General features: G+C 41.6%; 1 protein-coding gene across 1 annotated transcript in view; it reads left to right on the top strand.

Annotated features, from left to right (window-relative positions):
- The first annotated feature begins 4,005 nt into the window (after positions 1 to 4,005).
- The window catches only part of LOC118395980 (SH3 and multiple ankyrin repeat domains protein 2-like), a 176,774-nt gene continuing 160,389 nt past the window's right edge, over positions 4,006 to 20,390 (top strand). Inside the window, exons 1-3 of the mRNA XM_052466318.1 lie at positions 4,006 to 4,236; positions 8,020 to 8,226; positions 11,670 to 11,741. Coding sequence (XP_052322278.1) covers positions 4,006 to 4,236; positions 8,020 to 8,226; positions 11,670 to 11,741 — 510 coding nt within the window. The remainder of the gene's footprint in view (positions 4,237 to 8,019; positions 8,227 to 11,669; positions 11,742 to 20,390) is intronic.

A 20,390-nucleotide genomic window follows, 5' to 3' on the forward strand; every position in this document is an offset into this window, starting at 1 on the left:
AGGGATTGTTCCATAGGGGTGTTTTGAGGGAGTGATTGTTCCATAGGGGTGTTTTGAGGGAGTGATTGTTCCATAGGGGTGTTTTGAGGGAGGGATTGTTCCATAGGGGTGTTTTGAGGGAGTGATTGTTCCATAGGGGTGTTTTGCGGGAGGGATTGTTCTATAGGGGTGTTTTGATGGAGTGATTGTTCCATAGGGGTGTTTTGAGGGAGTGATTGTTCCATAGGGGTGTTTTGAGGGAGTGATTGTTCCATAGGGGTGTTTTGAGGGAGGGATTGTTCCATAGGGGTGTTTTGAGGGAGTGGTTGTTCCATAGGGGTGTTTTGAGGGAGTGATTGTTCCATAGGGGTGTTTTGAGGGAGTGATTGTTCCATATGGGTGTTTTGAGGGAGTGATTGTTCCATAGGGGTGTTTTGAGGGAGTGATTGTTCCATAGGGGTGTTTTGAGGGAGTGATTGTTCCATAGGCGTGTTTTGAGGGAGTGATTGTTCCATAGGGGTGTTTTGAGGGAGGGATTGTTCCATAGAGGTGTTTTGAGGGAGGGATATTGTACCATAGGGGTGTTTTGAGGATGTCATATTGGTTCTTGTAGAACCGGTTTCATTTTCTTCCATATTGTTATAATGTTCTTAACTGTGAAGTTAATGTTCTTAGCTTTGTCCTTTTAAAATAGACACAAAAGGATTCTGGGGATGAGCATGTGCATCTTCAATATGTACCCATTGTTCCTCTTTAGTGCATCTAACTATCTGCCTGTAGTAAAGGCCTTGGGTGGCGAGTTGATCCAATTCCAAGTCTGGAAGGTTTAAACCTCGGACTTAGAGACATTGTCGTGGAAATTTCCTCTATTTACCAAATCATGGGAGCAAACGACAACACAAGTCAGAGTTAGTTATCAAAGTCCATCTTTAATTATATGAGCTCTATCACAACCCTGTGACTCTTAGATCAATTCAGTGTCTATCAATGCATTCCCTGAGAGCCCCCTGTACATTGCAACTGAGATCCTTTAATAGCAAAAAACACACATAGTCAGACAGCATAGACATAATAAATCGTTCAGCTTTGTCTCCTTACTCAAACCCAGAACCATAAACCAATCCTCCATATCAACAGGCATATCAAATTGTCATTTAGATACAACCAATTCTAAATACAACCAATCCTGGACAAGCTCACAGGGAGCATAGAATGATTCCAGACACTGCCATCCTCCTCTCCCCGATGGGAAAAGTAGGGAGTGACTGGCACACAGACACAGTGGAGCAAAAGATATGTTTACACACGATGACACCTTGACCTCTCCCCTCTCTGTGGCCCATGCAACTTAGTCTTGACATAGAACAGATAACTGCCAATGGCCACCACTATAGTACAACAAAATACATTCTTATGAGAAATAACTCATAAGCATATCATGAAAATAAAACATCTTATCTATGTTACCCACCAATTCTGATTATTCCCCAACAACATGTAGAACTTTCATTTTTATTCTATGAGTTTATTTAGAGTCTGTTATGGCCAGGTATACTTTTTTAAAGAATGTCTTCGGTGGGGTAAGTGCTATTATTGAAAAAATATAGATGCACTATTGTAAAGTGGCTGTTCCACTGGATGTCTTAAGGTGCATGCACCAATTTCTAAGTCGCTCTGGATAAGAGCGTCTGCTAAATGACTTAAATGTAAATGTAAATATAAAAACTTTGGGAGCCATTTTATTCTAAAGATGTTTATTCTACCTGTAAGATTTATGGGAAGATTGTTCCATTTAATTAGATCAGCTTTCATGTTGTTAAGTAATGGGATAAAGTTATCGTAATATATTTGTTGTTTGTTGTCACTTAAGTATTTCTATTTTTGTGGTCCAATGATTGCTGTAGATCATGTATTCTGAAAATATTATCAATATTAGTCAGGTACTGTATATCAGGGGATTGTCGGCTACAAAGTTCAGTTTATATTCATGTATACCAATACTGATACCTGTTACGTGATTGCTTAATTCTAATATTAGATTATTTAAATATGTAATACAAATCTCCAAACGTATTTTAGTTAGGTTTTTGCAGCACTATTAAATGCTCCATGGCTAATTTAGTTCAGATTTGTTATAAAAATCAAAAAAATCAAACATAAAACATACATTATCCTTTAGGTCTTGCACAGCAAATACTTGAGTTGTTTAAACATATGTTGCAGAACAGTGATTAAATAGTTTTCTTCGAATATTGATAAAGAATCCATCTTAAGGGGCTAGCCATCAGTCACAGAGTTGACAAGCCACTGATGGAGTTGACAATAGATACTCAAAACAGACATATTTCTGCCTCTAAAATAAAAGTAAAATACAAACATTTGTAAGATATGGACAATTATTCATTTCAAAATCACCAATAAAAACATAACCATTCTATCAGATCTTTTAGTTGACATTAGACAAAGATCTGACGGAATTGATGTTTTACGGAGTTGACAAAAATGTGATTTTCTTCTTCATTCAAGTGGTACTAACAGTAGAAATTGTGTTTATCCTCAGTTGCTTTATGACTCTAAAACCTCATTTAATATTAGCAAAATTCTTATTCTATCTTAATATATCAGGCAGATGTAGTTGACAGTTTATGGTTGTGACCATGGTGATTCCAATATTGTTTGTTTGAATCTTTCAGGGTGGCAGGTAGCCTAGTGGTTAAAGTGTTGGGCCAGTAACCGAAAGGTTGCTAGATTGAATCCCAGAGCTGACAATGTAAATATCTGTTGTTCTGCCCCTGAGCAAGCAATTAACCCAGCTGTCATTGTAAATACGATTTTCTTCTTATTTGATTTGCATAGTAAAAAACAAAGTAGAGAACTTTCCAGACCACGAGGGGTCTTGTTGCACTACACTACATGATAGGGGTCCAACTCTCCAGACACATATTTTTGGAATCACAGTTTTGAGAAATAATATTATTTAAAGTCACAGAGGACTATTGCAAGAAATGACATAATATCATTTTTCAGTTAATATGCAATGTTGGCTGTTTTTAGAATGTTAAACACTTTTTTGGAGAGTTTGAAATTGGAATCCTTTGCTCCGGACAAGGGAATTTCCAGGCACAGAGCCGACATTGAAATGAATAATATTGAAAGTGTACTTAATAAAATTCCCCTCAATGTAAAGTTTAAGCTCAAATAATGCAACAAAATCTTCTTCAACTATAAAAATAAAGTTTCTCTGCGGGACAAGGATTGTCCCAACTTTCAATGGATACCTGAGTTAATTTACTGCATGAGCCTGAGAGAAAATGTTGCAGTTTTAAAGCTAATTTCCTGTCATTCTAAACATGTTTTTCATGACTTATAACATGTTCATATGCTATCTATGCGGCCCGAGCTCCGGGTGACCCCAAGTCACACCCTATGGGGGCTGTGTAGGTGTGTGCTACGCCAGTGCTCCTAGTACGAGTGAGAACATGAAGTGTTTGTTGTCATTCAATGAGAGACGACTAGATTTCACGCAAATTGTTTCACTCGAGAAATACTGCACCAATAATCTACGCTAGATGTAAAATTGCAAAACTAAGACTTCCTCGGCAAAAAGGTCAAAATGTATGACCGATTTCTTGATTTATTTCTGTCTGTGTTGTTGCTAGGTTGGCCAAGCGGGACAAACAGCAGTAAAATTAACGCTTTTTTTCACGTTTTTCAACAAACGTCTTTAGAGTGTACGAGAGCACAGATGGTCGCTTTGCCTAGCAGAGTTCTGAGGACACCTTAACTGTATGATGAAGCCCGATAACACTGTGTCCTCTCCCCCTGGTCAGGCCACAGTAGAGTCCAGCATGCCTCAGGGCCGGACTTTCAGAGCTTGTGTGTGTCTTAGTAGTACACATATATAACATTGTCTCCTCTCTCTCTCCAGTAGAGTACCATGCCTCAGGGCCGGACTTTCAGAGCCTGTGTGTGTCTTAGTAGTACACATATATAACACTGTCTCCTCTCTCTCTCCAGTAGAGTATCATGCCTCGGAGTCCTACATCCAGTGAAGAGCAGATGGCCCAGAGTTTCTCTGATGGCTCTGGAGGTTTTGAGACAGACAGCTCCAAGGAGGAGCCTGGCCATGGAGAACCGGGAGGAGAAAGGACTAGCAGGAGGACAGACAGGAGGACATACAGGAGGGCAGAGAGGGACAGGGCTGCCCGTAGGGAGTCACTGGAATTCTGTGTGGTCATCCCTGACCTGCAGCAGTCTGTGAGTACACACTTATCTCGTTGTACATTGTTTTCTTATCATACTGCAGGAGTATGCTACACTGTCAAATATAATTTTATTGTTTCAACTAATTATTATTAAATAATTGGTTCCATAGCCTTTTGTTTTGTTTACTCAACTTTTCGATCCGAATGTTACCTGAACCCCAAAAATATAGTTTGCCCAAACTTAGATAAAATTGGGAAAACATAGGCAAAAATTCAGTCAATTTTAAATGATGTGTTTTGCTTAACTCATGTTTATTCAACCATAATTATTATTTGATCATCTTACCTAAAAAAAAAGCTGTAGAACTAGTTATGCAAACACACCGTTTTTAACATACAATGTTTCCAAAATACGTATTTAACACACGTTGAGCATTTACACAGTAATTCATTTTCCTCACAACCTCCTGGTCTCATGGCATTCCGATGTTCCTGCTATGCCACTATGTCTGTCTTATCAATTCATCTTAATATTCTCTCATAATTGATATGTTTCACTTGTTTCAGAAAAAAAACAAATTCTGTATAGTTGTCTGTTGGTGGGGCATATAACTCTGTTTTAATGTTACTCCTTGATCACTATGATAAAGAAACATTGTTTTGTTGAGTGTATTTTTAAAACAATGTTTTTTATTGTAGTAATCAAGGAGTAACATTAAAACAGAGTTATTGAGTGTATTTTTAACAGAGCTGAGATTTACTTTGAAGTCCAAAGTGTAGGAATACAGGTGAAATCATTCATTGACACAGACATGGTGGTGTGGCAGGAAGATTGGAATGCTGTGAACCAAGAAACAGTGATTTCAAATCCCAGGTGAGGACGTATGAATTACTGTATAAATGAGCATGTACAATGTGTGTCAAATATGTATGCTGAAAACATTGTATGTAAAAAGCACTCTAACTAGTTCAACAACCTTTTTAGGTGGATTAATTTATGAGACAATTTGAGCAAAAACGTAATTTTAAGTTGACTGAATTTTTGCCTATGTTGAGGCTGTGGAACCAGTTCCTTAATAATAATTAGTTGAAACAACATTTTTTTTTTTTACAGTGCATCTAAATACGCTTTAAAGCCAAACCCTAACTACCTTTCTCTTTTCAACTGTGTGGTCATCCCTGAACCTTTTTTAAAACATATTAGTCATTTAGCAGACATACTCAGTGCATTCAGCTAAAATAGCTGCTATCTGCAGAATCAGTGCTAGTGAGAGTAGATGAAAAGACAAGTACAATAGTCTGGGCTACAACATAGTTTACCCACTGCTTTGCTCTAGGCTCCAAAACCAGTAGTTCTACTGCACTGAACATAATTGGGGTGCTGCGCGCTGGTTGGAATTATGACATAGTTGTTACTGCAGTTTGTCACTGCATGTTGCTTATGTGAAAGACTGTAAAGCAAAACGCTGTAAAAAAAAAATGTGATCATAGTCATTGTGGAATATGTGGGATGTTTGCCCCAGCCTAGCAGCATAAAGTCAATGTGAAAGAGTGAGCTACAATAGCTATGTTGTATAAGCTAAATGTCACACTGTTCTCAGCCAAGCAGTTTGATAGACGTGAATGAGGGAGAAAAAACAGCTATTGGAAATCGGTGGCGAGGTTATTCTGCCACAGAAATACATACTTTCTAGTTGAGAAGTGCTGCTGTTTTCAAGTGCCTTATCACAAAAGAACATGCACCCTCAAATAAACCAATAGCAAACATGATTTTCTGGATAACAGGCGTAACGCTCTGCTATAATCCTTACTAATTGATTGAACTAATTCCAGTTATTGTTTTTTCCACCACCAATACTGTGTAGCGGGCACCTCTGCCAAACAACTTTATGAATATGAAATGTCCTGCTTCTGTAGAGGAAAGGCATAGCTAATTACTGAAACAGAATATTGCTAGGAGACATTTCCATGCTGTTTTATACTGTGATTCCTGATCTTTTCTACTGTAAATAAAAGCCTATTTATTCACAGACACTGGTAGCTTGGCAAGTAGACGTAAGCTATTGTTTCTCCATCTGTTAGCACCTGCTGCCAGAATGTTAAATCTGCATGTGTGTTTTGTGTTTGTTTGTTTTGGAGCAGAAATGTTTGTTTTAAATCCAACACTAAATGTGTTGTCTAATGTTTTGGGGCAAAAGTGTATGTTTAAACTCCAGGTTTGATATGTTTGTATAATCTCTGAATGTTATGTATTTGTGTTGCAGCAGAAATGTATGAGGTTTAAAACTGACACCACTGTGTGCAGAGATGGGCAGTATTTATGTTACATATATTTGAAATACATATTTGAATTACTTCTGAGTATTTTGTCATTTGAATTACTCCAATGTATTTTGTATTTTCAAAATAGTGTCATTTGTATTTTCAAAATAATTTTCCATTCAATGTTTTATAGCAGTTCAGATTTTGTGCCCCTCTTTCACCCTGCATTGGTATCAGAAGTCTGATAGCACTATTTGTATTTTATTTTACCTTTATTTAACCAGGTAGGCAAGTTGAGAACAAGTTCTCATTTACAATTGCGACCTGGCCAAGATAAAGCAAAGCAGTTCGACAGATACAACGACACAGAGTTACACATGGAGTAAAACAAGCATACAGTCAATAATACAGTATAAACAAGTCTATATACAATGTGAGCAAATGAGGTGAGAAGGGAGGTAAAGGCAAAAAAGGCCATGGTGGCAAAGTAAATACAATATAGCAAGTAAAACACTGGACTGGTAGTTTTGCAATGGAAGAATGTGCAAAGTAGAAATAAAAATAATGGGGTGCAAAGGAGCAAAATAAATAAATAAATTAAATACAGTAGGGAAAGAGGTAGTTGTTTGGGCTAAATTATAGGTGGGCTATTTACAGGTGCAGTAATCTGTGAGCTGACAGTTGGTGCTTAAAGCTGGTGAGGGAGATAAGTGTTTCCAGTTTCAGAGATTTTTGTAGTTCGTTCCAGTCATTGACAACAGAGAACTGGAAGGAGAGGCGGCCAAAGAAAGAATTGGTTTTGGGAGTGACCAGAGAGATATACCTGCTGGAGCGTGTGCTACAGGTGGGTGCTGCTATGGTGACCAGCGAGCTGAGATAAGGGGGGACTTTACCTAGCAGGGTCTTGTAGATGACATGGAGCCAGTGGGTTTGGCGACGAGTATGAAGCGAGGGCCAGCCAACGAGAGCGTGGCATGATAGAGCGTCTGCTAAATGAACTAAATGTAAATATATATGTAAAAATGTTGATAAATAATGTACTTGATACCTTGATACGGTTGTGATATGAATGCAGTAATTGTAAGTCGCTCTGGATAAGAATTTCTGCTAAATTAAATTAGTCAAATGTAAATGTAAAAACTAACAATTGCAAAGCATGCTGAGTATTATTCTAATGAGCTCTGCCCTGAAACAAGGCCAATAATAATACCCATTGTGCTTTGCAGTTAATTTTGGTTTGTTAATTTTCACATATACATTTACATTTGAATAATTTAGCAGACACTCTTATCCAGACTAAAGTATATCAACTAAAGTAGATAAACAACAACATATTACAGTCATTTCTGTAACTGGTATTGAGAACATTATTGCTATTCAGGCTGTCTACTTGCAAATGTCATTTTACATTTGAAATACAAAATGCATGTATTTTAATGAAATACTTAATTATTTTGATACATTCATCTTCATGGTATTTTGTATGCGTGTTTTGTCATTTTTGGCTATCCCTGATTGTGTGTGTATCTTGTCATTTTTGGCTATCCCTGACTGTGTGTGTGTTTTGGAGCAGAAGTGTATGAGGTTTAAGCCCGAGGCCACGGTGTGGGTTGCTAAGCAGCAGATCCTGTGTACACTGACCCAGACTTTGAGGGACGTGCTGAACTACGGCCTCTTCCAGCCCGCTGTGGAGGGCCGAGAGTCCGGCTTCCTGGATGAGGAGTGTGCCCTTAAAGACTACCCTACTCCCACCAACACGAAGGGGGTCCCCACTCTGGAGGTACAGGAACCATTCAGTTCTCCATCCACCAGGTCCAGCACTAACCCTAGCCTTAGTCCTAACCCTAGACCTAACCCACCGTACCCTAACCCTAACCCTCAGACTATCCCACCCATCACCAGCAAAGTGATCCCTGGTGGTGCAGTAACAGTTCTGCTCCATAAGTCTGTATGCTCAAATCACTGATTTCTCCACAAAACACAGATCCAAGAGTGGATCTTCGTCACGTCACAGAGAGGCATTCTTGGCTCAAAATGTTATACTAGCCTATAAAGTATGTGGTGGAGCAATGGTCTGTGCATCGCATGCCCTACTTCATTTCTTCAGTACTGCTCCATGACGCAGGTCCAGTCCTCCTGTATTGTCAAACATACGTTACTGATTGTTCCAGAACATACCTTATTAGGCCAGCACGACGTTGCTGTGGATTGTGTGTGCTGCCCCTGTCTACTTCATTTCTTAAGCTCTGTTCAATCCCTGGGGTCCAGTCCTAACACACTGGACATGCTGTTGTAGTCCACCCAGGGGTGCTGTATACCACCCAGGGCTGCTGTAGTCCACCCACGGCTGTTGTAGTCCACCCAGGGGTGCTGTATACCACCCAGGGCTGTTGTAGTCCACCCAGAGGTGCTGTATACCACCCAGGGCTGTTGTAGTCCACCCAGGGGTGCTGTATACCACCCAGGGCTTTTTGATCCTTCGATGTCGGCTCTTCCTATCATTGTGAAGCAGAATTCACCAAGCGTTGGATTGTTCACCTACTAATAGGGAACGTGAGCTGGGTTTAGACCGTCGTGAGACAGGTTAGTTTTACCCTACTGATGATGTGTTGTTGCAATAGTAATCCTAGTAATAGTAATCCTAGTATTCATCGTCATGTGACCTAAAATAAAAATGGTTAGCTTCACTGTCCAACTAGATATTTAAAGGGATTACTATAGATAAATGAACAGAAAATGTATTGAACAAAAACTCCCTTGTCAATTCTGTTGGCCAACCAGTGGGTGTGTTTTCTGGGGTTGAATTACATTTATTGTTGCTGTAGCCCACCCAGGGGTGCTGTATACCACCCTGGGCTGTTGTATACCACCCTGGGCTGTTGTATACCACCCTGGGCTGCTGTAGCCCACCCTGGGCTGTTATATACCACCCCGGGCTGTTGTATACCACCCTGGGCTGCTGTAGCCCACCCTGGGCTGTTATATACCACCCTGGGCTGCTGTAGCCCACCCCATCCTACAGAAGCACTTCTCCTGTTTGATCATTATCAAAGAATTTCATCTGGAAGAATTCAGCCACTTAATGAATGATCAAGGGACTGCATCACTATAATAAGTCTTTGTTTTCCAAACAGCTCAGCTGAATTGTGATGAGGCAGCATAGCTGGAAACTCCCTCTTGGCTCTCCCTGGCTCTGTTCTTTGTTCTATATCTCCTCAGTCAGGGGGGTCCCCTGGTATCGCTAGTACTTTTAATTTAGTTTTAATTACTGGCTGCCTGGGCGATCTTCTCTGGTAGTGGTACACCTTACTTAGTATTACATATATATAGATCATCATTAGCAGTGCTGCCAGATGGGTATGATAGTGACTGGTTGTTTAATCAGGATCATTGGAAGATGACTAGAAGTGCCGTGTCGTTGACTATCATTACATGTGAAGACTGTATATTTTCAAATCAATTCTCTATGTGTAATTTTATTACGCTGTAACGGTTCTCTTGTGGTGAAGGAGAGTCGGACCAAAATGCAGCGTGTAGATTGCGATCCATGTTTTAATAAACCAACGTAACACGACTCTAAATACAAACACTACAAAAAACAATAAACGTAAAGAAAACCGAAACAGCCTATACTTGTGTACACTAACACATAGACAGGAACAAGGACACTAAGGACAATCACCCACGACAAACTCAAAGAATATGGCTGCCTAAATATGGTTCCCAATCAGAGACAACGATAAACACCTGCCTCTGATTGAGAACCACTCCAGACAGCCATAGACTTTGCTAGATCACCCCACTAGCTACAATCCCAATATATACACACCACATACAAAAACCCATGCCACACCCTGTCCTGACCCAATACATGAAGATAAACACAAAATACTTCGACCAGGGCGTGACATACGCAATTAAAGTAATCATGTAACTTTAATTAACTAGGAAGTCAGGGCACTACGGGAACATGTTGTTTATAGAGTTTCAATTTCCCGAATATAACTCAAAACAGTCGCTTATTAATGAATTTGACTTCATCAGTCTCATTACTGAACGTCGCAAACCCTTGGATATCTACACGAACCCGAGCATAGAATCATGAATCAGCGATATGCAAATCGGCTTATTTATTTATTTACTAATTTAATCAATCAAAAAATTACATAAACACACACAAATAGTTCATACATTGGTCACTACATGATACAAAGAAAAAGTCCCTAGCGGACGAAACCGATATGACTGCTTGGTAGACAAAGGAAAGGGGTGGGGACCAAGAGAGGGAAACTCACAGAGGATTACTACACTCATAGAGAGCGGCAAACTCACAGAGGATTACTACACTCATAGAGAGCGGGAAACTCACAGAAGATTACTACACTCATAGAGAGCGGGAAACTCACAGAGGATTACTACACTCATAGAGAGCGGGAAACTCACAGAGGATTACTACACTCATAGAGAGCGGGAAACTCAGTGCTGATAACTACACTCATAGAAATTGCTAATGCTTTGAACATGAACAACCGCTCATTCGAAAATATATTGCAATTAACATATTTACGAGTGTCTGCCTTTGTTGTCCCTCTAAGCGATCGCCGGTCTGTCTGCTGGATAGAAATGTTCTTAGATCGGATGCGTTTACCAGACTAAAGTATTTAAACAGCTGCAGTCTGAATAATTGTTCTTTAGTTTGTAGATGTCTTTGCCATTTCAATGTGGGAATGATCTCCATGTTCTCTGGTTTTGTCCCTTGGTCGAGTTGTACGTACATTCCACACTATTTAGATGGTAACCTCCTAATTGAGAAGTGTACATAACCAAATACACAGTAATGTGTGTTTCCTGTCCTTCATGACATCACCAAATGAAACACACTCGACATGACTGTCCCTTAAGTGTCCACGGGCCACTCCCACGTTCTCAAAAATATAAATGTTGTTTAATTCTCCCATTTTGGCGATTATTAGTTTTGGCAAGGAGAATGCCTTTGTTCTCCATAGGCTCTCTTCCGCCATACTGAGAGTTTCTACCAGGAATTTATGATCGTTGTAAAACCTGATGTGGGAGAGAAAGTGAGAGAGCGGGGAGCCACGATATACACCCAAAAGGGCTACGTCGTGACAGAAGTCATGACAAGTCTTACACTACATCATAATGTATTATCATTTTTTGGCTTTAAGTAAAGTGTTGAAGTAACTTTTCTTCTTCCATTTGCAGTTCCGTTACAAGAGCCGGGTTTATCAACAGCCCAATGTGAATGAGAAGCAGATCGCCAAAATCCACACGCAGGTGAGAAAAATGAATGAAGGGCTTTATATTTATTTTTCGCTTCTTTCAGGTTGTACAATAGATTCATTATATTCATTTAAATGAATGTGAATATCAACGGCTGGTGTACGTTCTTGTATTGGAACGGGTGAAAACTATACCTTGAACAGTTATACCCTGTATCCACCATGAAAAGGTCAATGTGGAAAGGAAATGTCAAGGCCAGCAGAGTTATTGCAGTCGTGTGGAAAAATATATTATTAAGGGAACTTGTCTTTGATATATTCATTATATTATGAGTGAAAGAACATTTCAGGTCTTCTCCCTGTAATGCTGATAGAATTAATGCCCTATTAATCTACAAGCTGAATATAAAGTGTGAATTATTGAAGTGTAGAATTTCCATGGGCTCACTATTCAGCAGGTACATATTTAACATGATTCAGTATTTGATTGAGACAGACAGACAGCTGAGTCCAGGACAAATCCCATCAATGTCCTCCTTCTGGATCAAACAGGAATGCCATACTAAATCATTTACCCATCGAATTCCCTTCACTCTGTTTTCCCTGGTCTTTCAAGTTCACTGCGTGTGTGTGTGTGTGTGTGTGTGTGTGTGTGTGTGTGTGTGTGTGTGTGTGTGTGTGTGTGTGTGTGTGTGTGTGTGTGTGTGTGTGTGTGTGTGTGTGTGTGTGTGCAGGCGAGAGAGCGAGGGAGAGAGAAGTACCACTTATTCTGTTATTCAACCAGCTTATTTTGAAGGAACAATGATGAAATGACAAATTATGCACGCAAGCCTGTGTGTGGTGTGTGTGTGTGTTGGAGTTCAAAGTGTAACTGCTTATAAAGTATGTGCACTGGCTGGCGTAAGTCCCCCTGCAGTGTGTCTGTCCTGCTTGAAGGCTGCAGACAAGCCTCTCTCCCCAACTGCCTGCCGCTGTTCAGCTCAGCTCTGGGAGCTGCTCTCTTAACTATTTATAAGTGGCCTCGAAAGTAGCATGTGTCCCTGGATCAGTCCTTGGGAAAGCACCATGAGAGGAACAGCAGTGGAGAGACCTGAGGAACCATCACGTGACACCCATAATGTACTAACCTCATATCAAATCAATGTTTTTTGTCCATCCGCCCGAATACAACTGCTGTAGACTTTACCATGAAATACTTGCATACGAGCCCTTAACCAACAATGCAGAGTTAAAACATACAAATAAAATAGTAACAGAAGAGGAATACAATCAAATACACAAGAATGGAGCTATATACAGGGAGTACCAGTACCAGATCAATGTGGAGCTATATACAGGGAGTACCAGTACCAGATCAATGTGGAGCTATATACAGGGAGTACCAGTACAAGATCAATGTGGAGCTATATACAGGGAGTACCAGTACCAGATCAATGTGGAGCTATATACAGGGAGTACCAGTACCAGATCAATGTGGAGCTATATACAGGGAGTACCAGTACCATATCAATGTGGAGCTATATACAGGGAGTACCAGTACCAGATCAATGTGGAGCTATATACAGGGAGTACCAGTACCAGATCAATGTGGAGCTATATACAGGGAGTACCAGTACCATATCAATGTGGAGCTATATACAGGGAGTACCAGTACCAGATCAATGTGGAGCTATATACAGGGAGTACCAGTACCAGATCAATGTGGAGCTGGAGATCAATGTGGAGCTATACACAGGGAGTACCAGATCAATGTGGAGCTATATACAGGGAGTACCAGTACCAGATCAATGTGGAGCTATATACAGGGAGTACCAGTACCAGATCAATGTGGAGCTATATACAGGCAGTACCAGTACCAGATCAATGTGGAGCTATATACAGGGAGTACCAGATCAATGTGGAACTATTTGAGGTAGATATGTAAATGAATGCAGGGTAAAGTGACCAGGCATCAGGATAGATAATAATAAGGTATTTGAGGTAGATATGTAAATCAAGTCAGGGTAAAGTGACTAGGCATCAGGATAGATAATAATAAGGTATTTGAGGTAGATATGTAAATGAATGCAGGGTAAAGTGACTAGGCATCAGGATAGATAATAATAAGGTATTTGAGGTAGATATGTAAATCAAGTCAGGGTAAAGTGACTAGGCATCAGGATAGATAATAATAAGGTATTTGAGGTAGATATGTAAATGAAGTCAGGGTAAAGTGACTAGGCATCAGGATAGATAATAATACGGTATTTGAGGTAGATACAGTGGCTTTGCGAAAGTATTCACCCCCTTGGCATTTTTCCTATTTTGTTGTCTTACAACCTGGAATAAAAATGGATTGTTTTAAATAAAAAATCCTAGTTATGACGTCATGACAAATGAGCTGTTATTGTCCCTTCAGTCACTGGTTGTGTTTCGTACAGTGCCAACTATGTGTAACACATAAAATATGCTTACGAACTGGAAGGAATAATAGATAACAACATATGTGGATGCTGTTAATAACCCAGCAATAGTCGTTACCAGCTGCACACTACAAAGACCACATCCTTGTTTACCACCAAGATGACATGGCACCCTTCTCTCCAAATCGACCCTAGGGCACTAGTAAGTGCACTATATATGGAGTAGGGTATCATTTGGGACGCAGGAATGCAAAAACCAACCCCTCATACCCCAAAATAAAGACAGTGATTACATGAGCATGTTTAAATATGGAAGAGGAGTCGTGGGTTGAGGGACCGGGGCTTGCGAAAGTTTTAACCCACCTTGGAATTTTTCCTATTTTGTTGCCTTACAACCTGGAATTAACATTTTATTTTGGGGGGTTTGTATCATTTGATTTACACCACATGCCTACCACTTTGATGATGCAAAATATGTTTTATTGTGAAACAAACAAGGAATAAGTGAGAATAAGAAAACTTGAGCGTACATAACTATTTACCCCCCCCAAATTCAAGACTTTGTAGAGCCACCTTTTGCAGCAATTACAGCTGCAAGTCTCTTGGGGTATGTCTTCATAAGCTTGGCACATCTAGCCACTGGGATTTTTGCCCATTCTTCAAGGCTAAACTGCTCCAGCTCCTTCAAGTTGGATGGGTTCCGCTGGTGGACAGCAATCTTTAAGTCATACCACAAATTCTCAATTGGATTTAGGTCTGGGCTTTGACAAGGCCATTCCAAGACATTTAAATGTTTCCCCTTAAACCACTCAAGTGTTGCTTTAGCAGTATGCTTAGGGTCATTGTCCTACTGGAAGGTGGACCTCTGTCCCAGTCTCAAATCTCTGGAAGACAAACAGGTTTCCCTCAAGAATTTCCCTGTATTTAGCACCATCATTCCTTCAATTCTGACCAGTTTCCAAGTCCCTGCCAATGATAAACAACCCCACAGCATAACGCTGCCACCACCATGCTTCACTGTGGGGATGAGGTTCTCAGGATGATGAGAGGTGTTGGGTTTGCGCCAGACATAGCGTTTTCCTTGATGGCCAAAAAGCTCAATTTTAGTCTCATCTGACCAGAGTACCTTCTTCCATATGTTTGGGGAGTCTCCCAAATGCCTTTTGGCGAATACCAAACGTGTTTGCTTATTCTTTTCTCTATACAATGACTTTTTTCTGGCCACACTTCAGTAAAGCCCAGCTCTGTGGAGTGTACGGCTTAAAGTGATCTTATGGACAGATACTCCAATCTCCTCTGTGGAGCTTTGCAGCTCCTTCAGGGTTATCTTTGGTCTCTTTGTTGCCTCTCTGATTAATGCCCTCCTTGCCTGGTCTGTGAGTTTTGGTGGGTGGCCCTCTCTTGGCAGGTTTGTTGTGGTGTCATATTCTTTCCATTTTTTTATTTAGGATTTAATGGTGCTCCGTGGGATGTTTAATGGTAGGGATGATATTTTTTTATAACCCAACCCTGATCTGTACTTCTCCACCACTTTGTCCCTGACCTGTTTGGAGAGCCCCTTTTTCAAGGTGCTGTATGTACATGGCATGGTAAAGTGATTAGGCATCAGGGTAGATAACAATAGTTGTCAAAGGGAAAATAAATAAACATAAATATGGGTTGTATTTACAATGGTCTTCCTTCTTCACTGGTTGCCCTTTTCTTGTGGCAACACGTCACAAATATTGCTGTTGTGATGGCACACTGGTATTTCACCCAGTAGATATGGGAGTTTATCAAAATCAAATTCTTTGTGGATCTGTGTAATCTGAGGAAAATATGTGTCTCTAATATGGTCATGCTGTCACGTCTGCTCCCGCTCTTCCCTCCCCTGGCGCTTGAGGGCGCCAGGCTGCCCTGCATCACGCATTCCTGACATCATTTACGCACACCTGCCTTCCCTTGTCACACGCTGCAGAAATATTGGACTCACTTATCATCTGTTTATTACCTTCCCTGTATTTGTCAGTTTCCCTGCTGATGCATTGATTGTTTTTTGTCTTTGTTTTCTTGTATGCTGACGCTGTTCCTGTCTCGTTCCATGTCCGTTCCTTATTAAATGTGTGACTCCCCGTACCTGCTTCGTCTCTCCAGCGTCATCACATGTGACACATACATTTGGCAGGAGGTCTCTCTCTCTCTCACTCGCTCTCTCTCTCTCATAGCTTGTCTTCTCTTGAGAGCCAGGTATTCCAATGGCGTCCTCTATCAATATCAAGGCCATGCACACTGAGTCAAAGCTTTCCTTAATTTTGGGTCAGTCACAGTGGTCTGGTATTCTGCCTCTGTGTACTCTCTGTTTAGGTTCAGTCACAGTGGTCTGGTATTCTGCCTCTGTGTACTCTCTGTTTAGGTTCAGTCACAGTGGTCTGGTATTCTGCCTCTGTGTACTCTCTGTTTAGGTTCAGTCACAGTGGTCTGGTATTCTGCCTCTGTGTACTCTCTGTTTAGGTTCAGTCACAGTGGTCTGGTATTCTGCCTCTGTGTACTCTCTGTTTAGGTTCAGTCACAGTGGTCTGGTATTCTGCCTCTGTGTACTCTCTGTTTAGGTTCAGTCACAGTGGTCTGGTATTCTGCCTCTGTGTACTCTCTGTTTAGGGTCAGTCACAGTGGTCTGGTATTCTGCCTCTGTGTACTCTATGTTTAGGGTCAGTCACAGTGGTCTGGTATTCTGCCTCTGTGTACTCTCTGTTTAGGGTCAGTCACAGTGGTCTGGTATTCTGCCTCTGTGTACTCTCTGTTTAGGGTCAGTCACAGTGGTCTGGTATTCTGCCTCTGTGTACTCTCTGTTTAGGGTCAGTCACAGTGGTCTGGTATTCTGCCTCTGTGTACTCTCTGTTTAGGGTCAGTCACAGTGGTCTGGTATTCTGCCTCTGTGTACTCTCTGTTTAGGGTCAGTCACAGTGGTCTGGTATTCTGCCTCTGTGTACTCTCTGTTTAGGGTCAGTCACAGTGGTCTGGTATTCTGCCTCTGTGTACTCTCTGTTTAGGGTCAGTCACAGTGGTCTGGTATTCTGCCTCTGTGTACTCTCTGTTTAGGGTCAGTCACAGTGGTCTGGTATTCTGCCTCTGTGTACTCTCTGTTTAGGGTCAGTCACAGTGGTCTGGTATTCTGCCTCTGTGTACTCTCTGTTTAGGGTCAGTCACAGTGGTCTGGTATTCTGCCTCTGTGTACTCTCTGTTTAGGGTCAGTCACAGTGGTCTGGTATTCTGCCTCTGTGTACTCTCTGTTTAGGGTCAGTCACAGTGGTCTGGTATTCTGCCTCTGTGTACTCTCTGTTTAGGGTCAGTCACAGTGGTCTGGTATTCTGCCTCTGTGTACTCTCTGTTTAGGGTCAGTCACAGTGGTCTGGTATTCTGCCTCTGTGTACTCTCTGTTTAGGGTCAGTCACAGTGGTCTGGTATTCTGCCTCTGTGTACTCTCTGTTTAGGGTCAGTCACAGTGGTCTGGTATTCTGCCTCTGTGTACTCTCTGTTTAGGGTCAGTCACAGTGGTCTGGTATTCTGCCTCTGTGTACTCTCTGTTTAGGGTCAGTCACAGTGGTCTGGTATTCTGCCTCTGTGTACTCTCTGTTTAGGTTCAGTCACAGTGGTCTGGTATTCTGCCTCTGTGTACTCTCTGTTTAGGTTCAGTCACAGTGGTCTGGTATTCTGCCTCTGTGTACTCTATGTTTAGGGTCAGTCACAGTGGTCTGGTATTCTGCCTCTGTGTACTCTCTGTTTAGGGTCAGTCACAGTGGTCTGGTATTCTGCCTCTGTGTACTCTCTGTTTAGGGTCAGTCACAGTGGTCTGGTATTCTGCCTCTGTGTACTCTATGTTTAGGGTCAGTCACAGTGGTCTGGTATTCTGCCTCTGTGTACTCTCTGTTTAGGGTCAGTCACAGTGGTCTGGTATTCTGCCTCTGTGTACTCTCTGTTTAGGGTCAGTCACAGTGGTCTGGTATTCTGCCTCTGTGTACTCTCTGTTTAGGGTCAGTCACAGTGGTCTGGTATTTTGCCTCTGTGTACTCTCTGCTTATGGCCAAATAACATTCCAGTTTGCTCAGTTTTTTGTTGTTGATTCTTTACAATGGTTCAAGTAATTATGTTTTTGTTTTCTCATGATTTGGTTGGGTCAAATTGTGTTGCTGTCTTGGGTCTCTGTGTTGTCTGTTTGTGTTTGTGAACAGTCACTGTACCAGCTGGCTGAGGATAATCTTCTCCAGGTTCACCTCTCTGTAGTTGAGGGCTTAGTCATATTCAGATTGTTTAATATTCATATGAACAGGGTTTCAGGTGTGATTGCAGGGTACAGTGAAACTCTTAGGCTCTGAGCTCTGAGGACCAAGTGAAAAAAAATAATGAAAATGGTTATATATAACAAAAATAGAAATAGCACTGTATATATAATATTAACTGTAGCAGTGATGAATAAATACAATGGGGGTGGGTCCATAGGGGGAGAGGGGAGCAGGTACCTGACTAGTGCTGGCTGTTCAGCAGCCTGATAGTCTGAAGGTAGAATGTATTGGCCAGTCTTTCAGTTTTTGCCATGATGCTCCTGTTCTGCCTGCATCTGAGTGACTGAAGCGGAGAGAACAGGGCATGGCTTGGGTCCCTGATGATCTTTTTTTTTTTTACCTTTATTTAACTAGGCAAGTCAGTTAAGAACAAATTCTTATTTTCAATGACGGCCTAGGAACAGTGGGTTAACTGCCTGTTCAGGGCAGAACGACAGATTTGTACCTTGTCAGCTCGGGGGAAATAACTTGCAACCTTCCGGTTGCTAGTCCACCGCTCTAACCACTAGGCTACCCTGCTGCCCCTCTTCTTGGACTTCCTATGACACATGTTGTTGTAGGTGTCCTGTATTGTAGGAAGTGTGCACCCAATGGTGCGTTTGGCTGTACGTGTCCCCCTCTGAAGAGCCTTGCGGTCCATGGCGTGATACAGCCTGACAGTATGCTCTCGATGGTGCTCCTTTAGAACACTGTGAGGGGCCCTCTAGGACAGGCCATATTTCTTCAGCATCCTGAGGTTGAAGAGTCGCTGTCGTGCCTTCTTCACTACGGTGTCCTTGTGGCTAGACCATTTCAGCTTCTCTGAGACATGTACGCAGAGGAATTTGAAATTATTGTCCGTCTCAACTGCAGCCCCATTGACGAGGATGGGGATGTGTCCAGCCTGGTTCCTTCTGAAGTCCACAATCAGCTCCTTTGATTTGCTAACATTGTGAGAGAGGTTGTTTACCTGGTACCACGCCGTCAGAGTGCCTACCTCCTCCCTGTAGGCTGTCTCGTCATTGTTGGCGATCAGGCCTTCTACTGTTGTGTCATCAGCGAACTGATGATGGAGTTGGAACTGATCCTCAACTCAGAGAATACAGGAGGGGACTGAGGATGCATCCTTGTGGGGTCCCCGTGTTGAGGATCAGTGTCGAGGAGGTAATGTTGCCTAACTTCACCACCTAAGGGGCGGCCCGTCAGGAAGTCCAGGACCCAGTTGCATAGGGAGGAGTTCAGACCCAGGGCAGTGAGATTTGTAATGAGCTGATAGGAAACTATGGTATTGAAGGCTGAGCTGTTGTCGATGAACAGAATCCTCACATATGCATTCCTTTTGTCCAGGTGGGTAAGAGCAGTGTGCAGTGCAATGGCGATTGCGTCGTCCGTGGATCTGTCAGGGTGGTAGGCGAATTGTAGAGGGTCAAGGGTGTTGGGAGGGAGGGAGGAGTGGACATGATCTTTGACAAGCCTCTGGAAGCACTTCATTATGATGGAAGTGAGTTCAGTTACTTTGCCTTTCCTGGGTACAAGGATGATGTTGGACATCTTGAAGCAGGTGGGTATAGAGGCCTGAGCTTAGGAGAAAAGGTTGGAATGTTTGAGAATCGCTTCTTTTTAGGTGGTTGTAGAATTGAATTGCTATTTTCTGGATTTGTATAATTATCGGGAATCATCCTTATTCTGATCTGCATGCGTTTTTTTGGTGTTTTACCTTGTACACAGAGGCTGTTTTTATAGAATTCTGCATGCACTCTCAATTTGATGTTTGTCCCATTTTGTGAATTCTTGGTTGGTGAGTGGACACTAGTGTAACGGCGTTCTTTGTTTGTCGAAAGAGAGTCGGACCGAAATGCAGCGTGGTGGTTACTCATGTCTTTAATGAATGAATCGCGGTACATGAAATAACTGATACAAATACAAAACAACAAAACGGAATGTGAAACCTAATTACAGCCTATCTGGTGAAACTACACAGAGACAGGAACAATCACCCCCTGG

This window comes from Oncorhynchus keta, chromosome 17 (genome assembly GCF_023373465.1).
Source record: "Oncorhynchus keta strain PuntledgeMale-10-30-2019 chromosome 17, Oket_V2, whole genome shotgun sequence".
NCBI classification, from domain to species: Eukaryota; Metazoa; Chordata; class Actinopteri; order Salmoniformes; family Salmonidae; genus Oncorhynchus; species Oncorhynchus keta.